The following is an 18,421-nucleotide window of genomic DNA, read 5'->3' as shown; positions in this document are numbered from 1 at the left end:
TAAGGAAGAAGCTAGTTTACAAAAGTAATGTTTGTTTTTTTTACATATAAATGTACAAATGTAAAAAAAAATGCTTTTTTTTTTTTGAAAAGCCAGTTTTTAAAAAACTTACATCGAAAAGCATACTCCTCTCCCACTCCGCTACCGCTCGCTTCGTCTGCCATTACGCTCTGCCGAAAAGAATTAAGGGATAGCTAGGACGGGATAGGATCCACCACACCCATCCTTCCAATTTGGAGAAAAGGAGGACGTATTTGTGGGCCGCATTTGAAGGATCCTACGAATTTGGACAGCCTTCGTCGCGGCGCTGTGACGTAACATTATTCAAATGAGTCCTCCAAAGGATGTAGACCCTGAATTTGGACACAGCCAAAATAATGTTCTTTTTAGCAGACTTCATGTGACCCCTATAGTGATCTATTCCTTCAAATGTGTTAAAAGTCTTCAACTCAGTCACAGCTAGTCATATTAATATTTTTGGGAAAATGGAGGGAAGACAATTTCTTGCTGATTACCATCTGACATCCCTAGTGATATATATATATTCATCTTTCAGAAAGTACACTGGCTCTTAATTACATCTAGGACATGTTTGAAACTTGTTCAAAGTGATTTTCATAATGGTGTTTCCAAATTTTTTTTAAATATGACCTACAAACACACAGTCGTCTTTGAAAAAGGATGCCCACTTCATAACCCCAAGAACATGTACGTGCTCACTCAGCCCAACCACTACTCTTAATAAAGTTTCTAGATTATCATTAGCCTATTAATAATTGTGGAAATGCGTAATCATATGCACATAATATACATCAAGTGTGTAAACCGGACTTTTATTTTGCTGTGGTGATGTGACGTCATAAAGCCGCGCCCCTTGCTCCCTGTGTATGTTGTGATTTGGCTGAAGAAAGGTACGTGTTTTTACGCTTTTAAATCAGTGATTTTTCAAATGTATTTACACGTTTTTACAAGCTATGAAAAGTAAACGATTAAATCTTATGTTGTAATACTTTATTTTGCGTTTTTTTTTTTGTGAGAAAAGCACATCCCCATATCAATAACAGAAAAGGTGCTTCTCATTTCGCTCCATATGTCAAAGAAGTGAGAGAAACTTTGAATCTGAATCATCTGAACCGAGTCATTAGTAAAATGATTCGGATCGCTTGAATCAGCGTTTTTATTACTGTGACTGTATATACAAAATAAGAAACATAAAAAAAACACTGCTTCATATTCAGCAGGATTTACACCAGTGTCACATTTTAAACTTTGTTTTTCACTAATGCATACAGTAGGCATCGACATGTAATTGAGAGCATTAGTGTTATCAACATGTCAATTTATAAGAAACACAAGACTTTAATAGCCAATGACATTTACAGCTGGGGAGACTGAACTGATTTTCTACTGTTTAGTGTTAATCATCATCTAACTCAACCAGTCAAGAGCTACATTTAGCCTTAGATTTTATATGAATATAGTCCCTGGAGCATAGTTTTTATAAGCTGACAATCATAATAAATTAATAAACATTATAGGCACAGATACAAATGTACTTTTAGAAATTGTTTTTGAAAAATATGGTGTTATTGTTTTGGCAAGTTTATATTAAAACATCTATGAAAACTTGTGTGATATTCCTTTTTTGAAGCACGTTTTAGTAGATCTTTTATTTTATTATTAAGTATATTTTACTGTGCAATTTTTTACATAATTTCTTTAAGTTAGACCAAAATTTTATTTTGGTGGGTTGTAGACAGAGTTTCTGTTTTTTTTTTTATATACTTTTATTATTATTAGCTATTAGGCCTACTTGAAGTATATCATAATCTACTGTGCATTACAACTATATTTCTGTTTACATTTCTTGAAGTTATACCGAAATTTTATTTTGACAGGTTGTCATAAAGTTTATGTCTGTGTACGATACAAATGAATGACGATAGTTTTATCAAATGAAATGGTGAAATCCTCTCATAGCGCGCTTGCATGCACATGTTGTAGCCTACATCATGTGTCAATATAGCGAAGAGCTAAAAAACACCACGCGTGCTTCTGTGTGTGTGTGTGTGTGTGTGTGTGTGTGTAGTAGTAGAGCACACGTAGATCCCAGAGACGTGTAGAACAACAATTGCAGTCTCTTTGACCTTTAATATTCACAGACACTAGTCCATATCGAGATTTGATTAAATGTAGAGCCCTACTTTTTATTTATTCATTCAAAAATGACTGAATTCCGCGACGTTCTGCTTTATACAGCAAGTTCCATTTGTGACTGAATTCTGCGACTCAATCCCTGTCGCTTTGCAAATACAGACGGGGTGAATTTATGAATGAAAGTGTGAAAGTTTCGAAATGGGTAACATATCACGAAGTAGACTACACCACTGTAACATTAGTTAGTGAAATAACATTCTTCAACCCGATATTTATCATCTCAAAGTCAACATTTAAACTATGCTAGCACTGTGCTATCATTATAGCTTAATTTCTTGATATACAGATAATCAATTTTTTTCCTTTTTCCTCCTGTGTCTCCTCACGACTCCGGGTTCCCTTGCTACTCCGCTTCGCGTGCACTCATAAAGTTTTCCAAAAAAATGTAAAATATAGTCTATTGCTGCTCTGTCATATTCTCGTGCTGGCTGCATTCACTTTAGTCGGACATTGGAGATTCGCGCTCGTAAATTTTCTAATTTTCTAAATTTTCTTAAAAGCCATAACTTTTAATTCGTTGCTGCTAACTGGGGTGGCAAGGCTTTCTTTAAGGGTGGCATTTGCCACCCCGGTAGATCCGCCCCTGCGTTCAATGACTTTTACAAATGTGTTCTCAAAACTGTAATCTATTTCATATTATGTTTAAATAGTTGAATACCAAATATACCATAAACACATGACAGTAAATGACTGTATAATTGTATTTAATTTGACCTAATTCAGGTCATTTAAAACTCTAACTCGACTTACTCCCTTACTCCCAATTACTACTGAACTATTGAGCTGATTGAGACACGCTCAGATATTAAGTTTGCATTTATTTTTGAAAATAATTTACTGTTGATTATTGTCATCTTAAACAGGGCAAAGTGTCCAAATGCATAGAAAAACTTCTGAAGCAGCTGAGATCCACGTGACACTGCTATAAAGATGGCATTTATTAAAGAAGATAGTGAAGACATGAAGATTGAAGAAACATTCAGAGTCAAACATGAAGAAACTGAGGAACAAACAAAGATGGAGTTTATTAAAGAGGAGAGTGAAGACATGAAGATTGAAGAACAAACAGGTTGGTTTTCATTCTCAATTCTGAACTCATTTGATCTTTATTCAAATGTCCAGTTCTACAGAAATGAATGATGTTTATGAAGAATTTAATAGAAGTGTTGTGGAAAGGGGCGTTACATTTTCGACAAGTGCTTGCGGTGTGTGGTCAATTACAATGCACTTGATCAGTTGGACAAGTTGGACTTTGTCGAAAATGATGCGTTTATGAGAGGCGGGGCATAGAGGATTTACAATAATGTACAGTATTTGAAAAAGATTATGTAGACATGCTTTAATGTTCAAAAAACACATTCTGTTACACCAGATACACCAAATAATAATCTTTCAAAAAGAATCCCTCTATATTAATATTTATTCTCTACATTTGTAATTAAAATAATTAATATTTTTCAGTTCAACTCAATGGATGCACAACAAACCTGTATTTGAAGTACCGTGAAATCTAGTGTAACAGCGCATGACTCACCGTCACTTCGGGGAAAGGTTTATTGCGTTAGATGTAAATAATATTCTTTGTTATATTTTCCTGTCAAAATAAAAAGAGTTCCTACGGATTTTATCAGCTTTTAAGAACTGCCAGGTTTTCCAATTAAATTGGCTGGTGCTCACCTGCTATCATCCTTTTTTTGATTTTAGGGAACCAGTTTGAGCGAACACACACAACCTAATTAATTTTCATGAATTCAGCAGCTTGTTAATTCTTAGTGTGTTTTATACTGTTCTTATTAGTATAATTTCAGATTATTATTATTATTATTATTATCCTCATCCTCTTATCAGTATTATAATTAGATTTTGCTTTTTTTTTTTTGAAGCACTGAATGACCAAAAACCACCACCACCAGTCCTAAATTCAGTTAGTGCCTGTGCATTAATACATGGTTACCAAATTGTAATTCTAATTACTAAAATGCTGTCATTAAAAATACTTGATCAAAATGTCATATTATAATGCTTGAAAGCTGTGCCATTTTACAAACCTATACAGTATCTATTTCAGTTTGGCAAGTAAACAAAAAAATGTAGTAGCCAATGGCGATTCAACTACCAAGGTGTCCATAGAGAGTTGATTAGCAGAAATGATTATATGTTGGAATCAAACTTTGCATGCACTACATAATGTTCCATAAGCATTTAAGATAAATAGTTATCAATAGTAATGATTTTTTTTTCTTCCATTGCTGTAGCACCTCTGATAACTTTAGGCTTATTATTTATTTGACAGAAATCACTTTTCAAAAACCACAATGAATGACTCGTTTGGACTACAACCATAGATTGTACAAAAACATGGACCCATAGACTCCTGAAGAGCATTTTTAAAGCTCAAAGTGTGCAAAGCAGGCCATCGCCATGTGATTCTTCCGGACAATCGGAAATGGGCAAAAAGAATGGAGCTGGTTGCTGAAGCCACGCCCACCTAGCAGCAGCAATCCACCTGTCACTCAAGTGGACACACCCTTAATTATATTATATAATTATTACATACACACATTGCTTCAGGCACAAAAGTAAATTTGTAATTGACTTTATACGTCTCCCAATGGGCAACCATTTAAAATAATAATAGAAAGGGTGTGTGTGGTCTTATATAATTTTATGGGAGAGAAGCTTTTTATCTTTGCTGTTTACCTCACATTATGCTATGGAAGCTTTTGAAAGTCTTTAATTTTTAATTCCTCAGTGTTTGCCAAACGTTCTGTCATTTATTAGTTGTATATAATTATAATAATATAATACACTTTGTGGTGTATGACATGCTTCATCTTATTGTTGCAAAAGAGGAACTCCCATTTACAAAATTCTAATCATTAATACTTCTACTGATTAAAACAAACAGGTTCAATATCAACCTTTGTTTCCAATTAACTATAAACTATGATAAAAGTTCACCATCATGCATTGATGTTTCCCATGTTGTCACACAAAATAAATTCTCACCAAATCATGTACTCATGCGATCAACATAAAGACCAGTGGGAAGAATGAGCCTGGAGCCCTGATTGGCCTACAGAGTTAAACACTAATCCCAATTAAAGCTCAACAATGACTTTTTAACATCTCAGAAACTTCTAGCAGATTTAAGTTGGAGCTAAACTCTGTAGGACACCGGCCCACCAGGAGCAAGTTTGGACACCCTGGTATAGGATCTAGTATACATGCATTACATTTTGATTTAGATTGCTTTGTGCCATATAACTGGGGTTAACTTTTTTTGTTTGTTTGTTTTCCACCCTAGACCTAAATTCACTGAAAGAGGAGATGGAAGTACTGAATGAAACTCAAGAGAATGATCAGGATGTGAATCCTCATGATTTCGTAACTGGAGAAAATAAGTTTTGTTCCTTGCAGTCTGAAAAGACTTCCACAAGAAAAAGAGCTCAAAAGACAGGAACTATGAGTTATTTCATGTGCTTTCGGTGTGGAAAGAGTTTCAGTCAACATGCACACATTGAAGCTCACATGAGAATTCACACAGGGGAGAAGCCTTTCACCTGCAAACAGTGTGGAAAGACTTTCAGTCAACCGGGAAATCTTAATTACCACATGAGAACTCACACTGGAGAGAAACCTTTCACCTGCAAACAGTGTGGAAAGACTTTTAGTCAACCAGGAAACCTTAATTACCACATGAGAGTTCACACAGGGGAGAAGCCTTTCACCTGCAAACATTGTGGAAAGACTTTCAGTCAAAATGGAAACCTTAATTACCACATGAGAACTCACACTGGAGAGAAGCCTTTCACCTGCAAGCAGTGTGGAAAGACTTTTAGTCAACCAGGAGGCCTTAATTACCACATGAGAGTTCACACTGGAGAGAAGCCTTTCACCTGCAAACAGTGTGGAAAGAGTTTCAGTCAACATGGAAACCTTAATTACCACATGAAAGTTCACACTGAAAAGAAACCTACTGGAAAGAAATGAAACCTTTACACCCACAGGCAAATTCACATTATGAAGAGTTATTTTTGTTGTTGTTTTACCCGCAAACAGAGTGGAAACTCGCACAGAAAGGAAGTTTTAACAAGAACTTGAGAACTCAGATTGGAGAGAAGCCTGAGATGTGCCATATGAAAATTCACACTAGAGAAGTGGAACGACTGTGGAAAGACTTCCAGAAACAAAGCAAATCTTGAGTTAAACAAACTAGATCGATGCATACCATCTTCCGTAGAGCTGAATCTGATCTTGAAACATTGACATTGGTACCTAACTGAATTGTCAAGTGAACTGATTCTAACTGAATAACTACTTGTTATATTTTGTACTATTTCCTTTCCTCCACAAACCTCTAAAGTTCACAGTACTTAGGCTATATGAAAGTCAACTAGTTCATTTAAAGGGAATCTGAAGCCTACCTCTCTCGTTTGGCACAGCATCCAAATATTTGCGAATATAGAAACATTTGGATCTAAAATATTTATTGCATATAGGTTTTACACTTAATTTGCATTATTGAAGTAAATCATCCTTCACAAAGGCTATACCAGCATAGTGAGGCACTGTTTACACTGAATGTAAGAACAGACTATTTCTATTTTCTTTATACATATTTTATTTTGATAATGAACAGGCTGTGAGGTCAAGGTACCAAAAATGTTGTGCCTGTGCGTGAGGCTAGAGCACGATCTGTAGGGATCGACCGATATGGACCGATAGCCTTAGCCGATGACCGATACGGGCTGCTGATTTTCTTGAGCTGATATTTGGAGCCGATACTGCTTTTTCTCACTCAATTTACATAATAAAAATGACACAATGATACCAAATGTTACAAGTCTCAAATTAAAAAAGGAACATTTACTGAAGATGCTGAAATTTAACAAGAGCAGCATCAGCAACAACGTCTCTATGTGGTATGTACTGAAACTGTATATATTTGCTTAGCGGTTTTGGAAAATGACTAAGTTCCACTTTGTCATCTTTTTTTTTTTTTAAGCTGTACATGTGGAAAGTGCAGTTTGATGACAACATCTCACGTTGTTTACTTGATGTGCTTACGTGCCGATAGCTAAGTTAACAACACAGAGATATTTGAAGCAGTTTTACTCACCGCCTGTGGTTCCAACACACGATCGTGACCCTTTTTCGTTGGGACTGCATTATTCTTAAGAAATAAATGATGTGCAAACCTGGCGTCAAACTGGACCATGTTTGAAAAACAAGCATCTTCGAAATTCAGGGGAACAAACACAAACACTTGCACAACTCCGTTGATGCTCTGTAAAAATAAACTCCATCCACTGGTCCCTTAATGCTGTTTCTCTTTTGATAATCTGTGCAGGGTTATCTTGCCCTGGCAACCAAAAACACACTCCTTTTGTGACATTTCGCGACGCTCTCGCTCTGATCAGTGAATGCCTGTTGTGCTCTCAGTGCTCTGCTATACGGGAGCACACGCTCTTCCGGGAGAAGTGCCCTCAGGACCCATATAAGGAAATTCCGCTCCATCTAACGTCACACAGAGCCATACCCGAAAAAAAACTTTCCGAAACTTGTGACAAAACGGAAGAAGTATTTTTGGAACAGAAATACTCCTTCAAACGTACAACTTAATTTTTGAAACTTTGTCCATGTTTAGCATGGGAATCCAACTCTTTAACAGTGTAAAAAACTCAGTATGCATGAAATAGCATTTCACCCCCCTTTAATATGGATGGGTGTACTGCATATGGTTAACTGTGCAAGGCTAAAAGGCTTTCATCAACATCTACATATGACATATTATAATCAGGTCATCACAAAATGTCCTGACTGTCAAGACATTTAAATAATTTAAGAAAACAATAAACCTGAAAAGTAGCCATTGAAATAAAGTGTTTGATTTGTAATTTAAGACTGCCATGGTTTCAATTTTTCTACATATAATAAAATGAGTATGTCTTAGTAGGGTTGGGTATTGTTATTTTTAATAAATATTATTTATTTTAATAATAATAAAAAATTTAGTGGGGAAGGGCAAATACTTGAAGTGTAAATATTTCAATTTTAAGGAATAACCAATAAAATGGCTAAAGTGAAAGGAGTCTCTTCAGTTAAAGATTATATTGATTACATCACTCCAGTAGGTGGCAAAAATCTACTGTTATTCTTTTTTTTCATCCAATCATTTATTCAAGAAGACATGTTTGCGCTCCTGTGGCGTCTGTCGCACTTTCAAAGTGTATGGCAATATTTCAGCTAAGTCAAACAGTTAAACTATGCTTTGAAAGTTTCAAACTTACCAGAGCAGGCTTCCAGCACTCTACTAGAGGGCCAGTGTGTACTACAGCATCTCCAGCAACACAGAGCTGCCTGTGGATGCCTATCTGTAAATAATGGCAAGGAAATCTATTGGAGAACGCAGCAGTCACTTATTGGCCTATGCGATACATGTAAATCCCTTAAAAATCAGCCTGATATGTTGATCCCTAAGGATCACTAATGTTTTCCCAACTGTTAATCGTAATTTAGTCTTGTTTGGTCATACATGCAAGACATCATTTATCACTGTAAAAACTTGGTAAAATAATAAAAAGAAAGGAAACTAAAGCGTTTGCAAAATAGATAAAACTGCTTTCTGGTTGGTTTTCCTTTAGGCCTAAAGCCTACGTGAACTTTGGATCGTGTCACAATGAATAGAAACTTGGCACAGTTTTTTCTCCTTTAATTTTATAAATCTCTTAATAATTTAAAGGCCGTGTTGCAAGGTTAATTTTTTAACGAATTTGTGCAATTTGCTTGTTGGTAATACACATTTAAACTGTTATCCATTGTATTTTATGTTGTTGGGTATCACAAAATGGAATATAATACGAAAAAGTAGGTACTATCTTGCAGCAGTCTCCTTTCCCCCACAATGCATTGCATCACGTCACGTTGGGGAGAGAATTTACCAAAGCCCGTCTTGAGAGCATTGAGAGTGACTAGAGAGAGACGAGTAGTAGACGAGAGTATTCAGATAGCACAGATTATAGATAAACAGATAAATACATAGATATATATAGATAGATAGACTACATATATAGATAGATAGACAGACAGATAGATGGAGAGATATCGACCAACAGCGACCCAAACGCACTCACTTCCCTACAGCAAAAGCTTTCCAACGCAATTTACATGGGACAGCGCCGCCCACACAAGCACCTGCCAAACACAGCGACACAAATGCGGCTACGTTTGCAACAACATTTTCACCGGAGGAAGAGAGAAACGCTTAGAAACGTCCATATAGCTAGCATGATGCCTTCTATTTCTAGATGACAAAGACAAAGTTTACCAGTTCTATGACACTATGACAAAGGTTACTGATACTTATCTGACAAAGGTTACTGATACTTATCTGAACTAATGTCATGATCACTGCCACTAGATATAAAGAAAACGTTGATTTTTCACTCTGTGCTACTCAATGACAGTAAAAAAACAAATATGTCATTATTGTGCACTGCTGCTCGTAGACTAGCTCCAGTGCTCATTGCTGCGATGCTAAATGATAGCAACTCACCAGGACACTTCACCAACTCCACTCATTCTCCTCGGACCATGCATTACAGACTTTGACGGACATCAGTTCTTGGCAATTCCTCATTTGGCTGTCATCGTTGTTTCGTGTGCTGTGTGACCTCGGAACTCGAAATATAGCGATCTAGTACGAGATACGAGTTCACGGGTGGGAAGTCACGGGTTTGATTGTCGTTCCAGTGCACTTTCACGGGTTTAAGGTTGGAAAAACCCGGGTTACGGGTTGCCTGGAACGCGGCATAATACTAGACTGAGGCTACCTTTCCTCGACCTCTCCCCAACATGACGTCATCACCGAGTTGCGTAAAAAAACCGTTAATACCAAAAACCTAAAAAATAGGTCTTTGAGCCCATTTTTGAGACATTTTAAAAATGATTTACGTAACCATTAATCAAAAGTGATGTTTAACCTGCAACATGGCCTTTAAGTGAAATATATTTGTGTTTTATGCCCTGGTCCGCTGCTGCGCTTTATCTTAACATATCTTAAAATGCTATTGTTCTGTCGAAGGATGTACACATATAGCATTTTCTTCTAAGCCATTTATATTAAAATCTGTTTAAATATCTCAATTTAACAAAGGCCTAGTCCTAGCTTAAGCTAAACCCCGTCTGTGAAACTAGGCTCTTAAGTTCCATTCCAAGCTCCCAACAACTTCCTGTCGTATTTCCACTGTCCTATCAAGGAAAAATGCAAAAAGCCACTTTAATTACATAGCTGCAGTGGGGCCCCTTGGTGGTTTGTCGGCCATATGCAACTTAAGGCTGGTTCACACGGCAAGATAATTAGGCTGATTTTAGCCCCGATTCACCCCTTCCGACAATCTTAGGATGCTCCGATTATCGTAAAATAATCTGATCAAATATTCCTGCCGTGTGTGGTGTGTTAAGACTGCTCTCCTCTGCTCGGAAGGACGTCGGGACCGCTCCGATCTCAAATCGGGGATATCCAACATGTTGGATTTATTTGGCCGGATTTCTTCTCGTGTGTGGTGTCCCCTGAGGACAAACTCAAGCTCCACCACACTCATACAAAGTAGCTCCTTGACCCCTTCTCTGTCAGAAACCTGTCAAATATAACAATACAAATAAAGTCGATGGGCATAACTACAACCACAACTGCAGTCCACCAAAGTACATGGAAACGAATATATGAACGTTTATTTCAACGGTTATTACAACATTTCTATGAGATAAAACAACAACTTACCTTCATATCATGATGTAGCAAGTAATGTCCATGCTCGCGTTGTCTCCACCTCTTTGACCATCGCCTTTTCTTGTTTTTCTTATGTTTTTTTTTTTTGGATGAGCCAAGTGTAAAAATGTTTTGTGATATATGTGAGTTTTGCGAAATATTGACCGGTTTCTATTGCATGTATTTTCAATTCACAATTTCAGTTTGCGCAATTTAAAGGGAAATGGAAACACAGCTAGAGGTCAGTGTGATTAGTAAGTGCTCTATTCAACCAGCTAGAGCTTATTTCTTCTTTCTGCAATATTTATAAGGTGAAAGAGGCCATAGTTATAATTATTAACAATTTGTGAATGCAACTACCAGACACGTAATTGTGTAAAAAGTAAGAGTAGTAGACTCTTTCTGTGGTAGTAGATAATAGGATCTAACTTGGATTTGATGCTTTTCATGTCTAAATGTGTTGTTTGTTGCTTCATGCCTTTAAAGTTACATGTAATAAAGTTTGAGGAAAGGAAGAAGTTGGAGTAAGCTTAAATCCACAGCACTTTGACGTTTCTGTGACCAACAGCAACAGTTCTCCTCTTCTCAGTCTGTCTCTCTCTGCCACTTTCTGATTCCCAGAGTCTTTTAGGCTGCATTTACACTGCAGGTCTTCAATTCAATTCAATTCAAGTTTATTTGTATAGCGCTTTTTACAAAACAAATCGTTACAAAGCAACTTTACAGAAAATTATGTTTCTACAATATTTAGTAGTAGCTAGTAGTTTGTGCACATTTGACAGGATTTTAGAAAAACTAAAAAATTATAATAATACAAGACGTAGTCAGCTAGACGATGAACTATCAATATTATTAAGTTATTATATGATTAAGTCACACAATTAGGAATAATTGTTAGTTCTGTTTGTTCATTCAGGGTTAGCATCATCTGGGGTCCTCTGAGGGTCAGCATCATCTCTTCTCAGGTGTTCTGGAACCAGACTGGAGCTTGTGTAAATCCTAGTTACCACGGGATGTGAATTTTCTGACTATATCCGATTTTTTTGACGACCTGCTTACATCATCTTTTAAAAGTGTCCCGTATCCGAATTTTGCATTTACACTATACACTGCTGAAACTACCAAACGTAGACGTTCTGACCCAGAAAAGGTAGTAAAACAGTACAAAATACAATGGATGCAGATGTAAATAAAATTATACAGTAGGGCTGCACGATATTGGGAAAAAAATGACATTGCAATATTTTTATTTTATTTTATTGCGATATGAAATCTAATCAAATTTTTTTTTACAAACAAAAATGGGGAGAGCAGATTTACATTCTCATTTTAAATTATTATGACACCATCCTGTCAGTTGATTAATATGCGTGAGGTAGAGAGAGCAAGACAGCACTCGTGTTGTTTGAAGACGGTGAGCGTGCAGCTGGGGGGCTCGCTCTCTCTATCTCTTTCGCGCTCTCTCTCTTGCTGACCTGTCAAAACTTTTTTGACCTGTGCAATTAATCAGTGAAAATTTATGGCATTTAAAGAATTTATGGCATTTAAGTTTCTGTTAGCCTTTATAATCGAATAAAATTATGAGACTAAGTATGTTTATGTAGAATAATTTGGTATTTATTAAAAGATTTGTTAAATATTACGGTTAAAACGAAAGATAATTATTGTCTTTTTTTATTATTTGAATTAATGGTGATGTTAACATCAGTGAATATACCAATAATGCTTTGGCAATTTAAATTTCTCAATGTTTTAGCATAAAATTTGTGTTAATAAGAGTAGATTTATTGCATAATAAATAGCAGACCTGTGTTACAAAGGAAGTTTAAGTAATATACTTGTGTTGTGGGAGTGTAGCGTGCAATATTTTTGTATTTTAATGAAAATTGTAAGTTTATTGTATAAAATACGAAGAATAAGAACACAAACAACTATATATTATAAAGGTGGAATAGGCAAATAGTATGTTAAATTGTATGTAAAAAAATAAAGAAAAGAAAAAATAAAAGAAAATAATGTGGTTTAAGAGTAAACAGAAATATAACAATTTGTAGTTTTAAAAGTAAAAAACACTGCAGCATAAAAAGTGTGGTCACAGTATAATGAGTGTATGGTTAAGCATTCTGTAGATCTTTGGTTGCTTTTGGAGAAGTCTTTGTTGCAGCTTGTATTTCTGAAAAAGGAAAAGAGGAAGTTATTTGATTGAAGAGATTTACTGTAGTAAAGGATATGTGTAATGAATGACAGTATATTGGAGTGGGAGTGTTTATTACCTTGTGTGTTGTTATTCTCAGGTAAGTGTTCAGGTAATGTTGAAGAGACATGCTCCATCTGTGTGGACATGTCAACTTGGTCTGTAAAAGGAAACATGTAGGTTTAATTGCCATTGTAAAGAACAAATGTACAGAAAAGGTAACGTATGAGAAATAATTACCATCTTTGAAAAACTATTGGGGTAGCAGTGTTGATTTCTGCAGAAGTTTGAGCTTCTGAGAGTTATTTTTTTCATGTCTTGTACTGAACAAAGTATTGTGACACATTCCTGGAGAGCCTTGTTTTGGTTGTGCCAGCGTGACATGATTTTCATGATATCAGTGCCTAGATTACAAAGTTGTTGTGCAGTTTCGATGGGGTTGACAGATGGATCTTGGCATTTGTACTATAGAAATGGCAAATAAAACACTGTTAAAATAGTATGGATGGTAATGGTGGCATTTGTATGTAGGCTATGTATTAGGCTAATATTAGTTGAATAAACAAAGGTAGTAAAGAATATGGCTTACAGCAATAAGTTGGAGGCGGTCATGAATTGATTCAGTCTCAGGGTTGTGTATTTTGGGGATTTTTGATGGTGAGGTGTAGGAAGCCATAAACATCTGGACACGATGTTGCTTCTAGTATGAATAAGTGGTCGTTGAGAGGTGCTATAAATGGAGTACAGTATGCAAATTGGAACAATGTGCGAACAATGCACTTTAATTCAGAGCATGCAGCACAGCAAAAATAGACTTGGTACGTAAATGTGTCATGATTCTGCCTTCATGTCCTGACTTTTCTCTAGTCTTGAGGCAGGATCATGACAGAGCCGTGTTTTGTGTACAAGCACATGGCCTTGTCTTAGGGCCATGTGCTTGTGTTGTCTCGTTCCCTTGGCCCGCCCCCCCTTGTTATCCTAGTCTTGTCGTGATTGCCTTATCTGTGCCACCTGTTGTGTCTTAATTAGTTCTCCTATTTAGATCCCCTAGTGTGCTCTGTCTTTTGTCGGTTCATTGTTCCACACTGTGATTGTTCCACATGTGTTTCTACTTGTCAGCCTCGTGAGAGAGTTTATCCTTGTAACCCCCTTTAAGAAGTCTTTGTATAACCGTGAGTGTTTGTTTGTAGCCAGTGTTCAGAGTCTTTGTTTATCTTGTAAAGTTATTTAGTGTCTACCCTAGTCGTTGTTTTCCCCCTCGTGGGTTTTGTTTTCCCCTTTTGTGTTAATAAATCCCGTGTTTGGTACTTCCTGTCTGCATCTGAGTTCATCCCAACCCCTCCACACAACAAAACGATTGCTGCACTGCTGCAGACGCTCCGCTCCTGGAATGCACAGACAGACCGCAACTGCTCCTATATATCTCCTATATATATTAGGGGTGTAACGGTATGCAAAAATCATGTTTCGTTACATACCTCGGTTTTAAAGTAACTGTTCGGTTCATTTTTAGTACAGTAAGGGAAAGTGTAGGAGCCATTTTAATGCAATTAAATATTTGTCCATTGGGGGTGCTCTGACATTGGCATATTAGGAGCACATGGGTAATTAGACAACCGGTGTATTGGTAGTGGGGAAGCACACAGTTTTTGACCGTGTTAAGCCATGTACTACGTGGACTATTATGCTGACCGTGCTTCTAAGATTGTTTTGGATTAAATTTAATGGTGCTTAACCATGCTTCAAGGACATATGGAATATGGACAATGTTTGTGCGCTATATTATGCAAGGTATGGACTTTAATTCTTTGAACAACAAATAATGAGACACTACAAGAAGCTAAATGGAAGCAACATTAATCGATTAGAGCACAATAAATAAAAGACATTGTTGATCTTACATCTGTGTTCATGGAGTTTGTACGCGTTGACTACTTGCTCACTCCTATTACCAGTACAACAACAGCTTAATGAAAAGCTGTTACAGAAAGAAATGCAAGCAGCAGTGCACCAGTGCCGCATCAGGCACGATTCTGGTGTGTAAAGACACAGAAAACGCGAAGCAGCCGTCACGCAACTGACACAGAGCAGAAACCCCACACTCACGCCATGCAGCCAGTGTGCCGCCGGCCTTAGAATCAGCTGCAGGGCGGGATTTGCGCTCAACGTGTAGACTTCAGCCACTTAATATTTTTGTTTGGAAACACGAACATGTACCTATGTTCCGGACACAAAATATTGCATTCGGTCATTCGGCACACACGTGCACTGTACTGAAAGCCCTGTTCCGAAACGGTCTGGTACAAATACACGTACCGTAACGCCCCTAATATATTATATATATACTTGGTGTTTATTTCATATTATAATTGTTTGTGTGTGTGTGTGTGTTGGTCAAAACACTGTTGGATAAAAGTGTTTTTTCAATGCAAGGTCATATGAAAATGTGCTGTATGAATTTGTGGTAAATTGTAAGAAGAGCATAAAGTGCAAACAATGGAAAGACAAGGTATGCATGTTAACATATAACATAGCAATGTAGTAGGTGTACTTAGACAACATTTTATTAATTTGTTTGTTTACTTATTTATTTGAAAAAAAAAGAAGCAAATGGGAAAAACTTAAAAAAAACAGCTCTGATTAATGGGAATTGTATTCCAGCAGTAGGCTGTAAAATCCTTAGGCTATTATTAATAATAAGAACAATTAATCAAAGAAAAAGAAATACATAAATATTGTTAGATAAAATTTCACTATTAAGTAACAGTTGTCGGTGACAAAAACGGTGGCTGTACTGTATAACTAAAAGAGCAATATATAGAAAAACGAATATGTGAAAATTCATTATGTGATTAGTAGGCTAATAATGAGTCAATAGTTGTGCGTTTGAATTTTGCATTATAGAACAATCTCATTATGGATATTTTCATGGAAATATTGTGTTGTGTTATTGGATGGTAGAAGTGTAAAATATTATTAATAATTTAATTTAAGAATTTAAACAAACATTTATGGTTTAAGTACAGTCAAAATTAGAAATGAAAGAAAGGTTGAATGTTTTATGTATCTATATTTTATTATTTTTGAGTTAGTATTTGTTGGTGTAAATTTTCAAAGAAAATATTGTTTTCAATAAGGTTTATAAGAATGTGTTGTGTATGATTTAATTATCGGTAAAGTCAGTGACAGAAGTGCTTGTTGTTTTACGTATAGACATGTATAAGGTGTTGTATATAATATTAAATGTTTTTTTTTAATTAACAAGAGTATATCTAATTATGTTTGGGGAAGTTGATCAAGATTTTATCATTTATTTTAATTATATATTTATTTATTAAAATTATATACAAAAGTTATGAAATAAACATTTAGTGATCTATAAACAACTTTGTTAGTATTATTTAAAGCTATATTAAAGCTGCAGTCGGTAACTTTTGACGCTCTAGCGGTTAATAAACTGAACTGCTTGCATCTTGTGGAAGAACATCGTCGCCGGAACTACTTCTCTCTGTTTATGTCTATGAAGAATCACAAAGGTACTGGGTTACTCCGAAGCATCTAAAATTGTCAGAATATAAACTCTTATTATAGGTGCACCCTAGTGATTCAGGACAAGCTAAAAACACGGTTTGGAAAATGGATTCAGGATGTACTCGCTTATTATATAAATTTTTCTACATTTTGAACACAAAAAAAAGTTACGTAACTGCAAATGGCAATAGGACCACTGGGAGGAGCCAGAGGAGCTTGATTTTTTCACAGATTATCTGTCTCATATTCTACTGTCAGGACATAATGACAGGTTTAACAAATATGTAAAAAAAATATATTTTTACAAAAGTTACCTACTGCAGCTTTAATAGTGTATGTATAAAAAAAATCTGAGGTAACTATATTTTTATAGATTGCTAAGAGCTATGGAAAGAAACAAATTGATTTCAAGCACTGAAACATGCGATTTTGTAGCTGTAATGTCAATATGTTGAATTTTGTGGTAAAATCATACCTTTATCTTGTTTGGTATATATTGTATTGACAAGTCAAGTATAGTAGATATGTATTATGTTATAGTCACAATTTTATGTTTTTAAATAAAGATTAGTGAAAATGAATGTCGTGACATTTGCCAAGTTTGGTATCCCATACTCAGAATTGTTGCTCTGCATTTAACTTATCCAAGTGCACACACACACACACACAGCAAGTGAACACACTGTAAACACATACCCGCTCCAGTAGGCAGCTATAGTTCCTGGGGGTTCAGCAGAACAGGTTCTTTTGCCAGGTGAGGAACAATGTTGTGATTGTATGTGTAGCGAATGCATCTAAAGTTATTAATCCTTATTTTTGTAGTTGTTTATCTTTATTTTTTATCTATTTTGTAGGCACGGAAAGCAACATGGTTGTTTCCAGGTTTGGGAAGAAAGACTTCGTTGTACCTAAAGGTATATTTGTTGCATGAATAATTGTTCTTAATGTATTCGAGTAAGGTTTAATAGTCTATATATTGTGTGTGTTAGGTGGGTGTGTTTTATTTTATTTTTTGACACACGGTTTATTTGGTTGTGATAATGGTTTTATTTCTAGCAGGTCTGCATGTTTTTTTCTTGACTGATTTCATGTGCCGTGGTTTGGACCAATACTGTCAAGGCGCATATTGTTGGGTGCATCCAAGTAAGAGTAAACGGAGTTGCCTTGTTGATCATTAAGATTGGGACAAATGATGTCGCTAGTGGGGTTTCAGCGGAAACTGTCGTTAACCGAATGGCCTTGCTTGTGGATAGCCTTAGTCACTTTTCAAGTACAAACTGTATTTCGCCATTTGTTCTGTTTTCCTTGGTATGTTGATGACAAGCAAACTAAACATACAGTGAAGCGTTGCAATATGTTGTTGGAAAGATGGTCTAGTGAGATGGACAATGTTGCTTTTTTGTGAACGTTGAGAGCATTTGTGTCTTGAGGATGTATATGTTCTGAAATGTTCAGTCCAGATGGACTTCACTTGAATGTGAAAGGGAAAGAGCGTCTTTTTCAGTATTGCAAACATTTTTTTGTGTGGAAATTTTGTAATTATATGTTTCGCTTTCCAAGCTTGCAGCAATAGATGTCTATGGAAATGTAATCTTTTTAAAAGTGTTGATGCAATTTATTTATTGTTCAATGTTTCTGGGGTTAAAAGATTTATACACAGTATAAGATGTTTATACACAGGGGTGGGCATACGTGGTCTGCAGGTC

General features: G+C 36.0%; 1 protein-coding gene across 1 annotated transcript; it reads left to right on the top strand.

Moving 5' to 3' along the window:
- The first annotated feature begins 853 nt into the window (after window positions 1-853).
- LOC113067016 (gastrula zinc finger protein XlCGF49.1-like) lies at window positions 854-7,213 on the top strand. The gene is made up of 3 exons (XM_026239193.1): window positions 854-911; window positions 3,081-3,286; window positions 5,525-7,213. The coding sequence occupies exons 2-3, from the start codon at window positions 3,148-3,150 to the stop codon at window positions 6,208-6,210; spliced, it is 825 nt and encodes a 274-aa protein (XP_026094978.1). The 5' UTR covers window positions 854-911; window positions 3,081-3,147; the 3' UTR covers window positions 6,211-7,213.
- The last annotated feature ends 11,208 nt before the right edge of the window (window positions 7,214-18,421 follow it).

This window comes from Carassius auratus, chromosome 4 (genome assembly GCF_003368295.1).
Source record: "Carassius auratus strain Wakin chromosome 4, ASM336829v1, whole genome shotgun sequence".
Lineage (NCBI taxonomy): Eukaryota > Metazoa > Chordata > Actinopteri > Cypriniformes > Cyprinidae > Carassius > Carassius auratus.
Note: the sequence above shows the minus strand (reverse complement) of the source record. Positions and strands in the feature narration are given on the sequence as shown.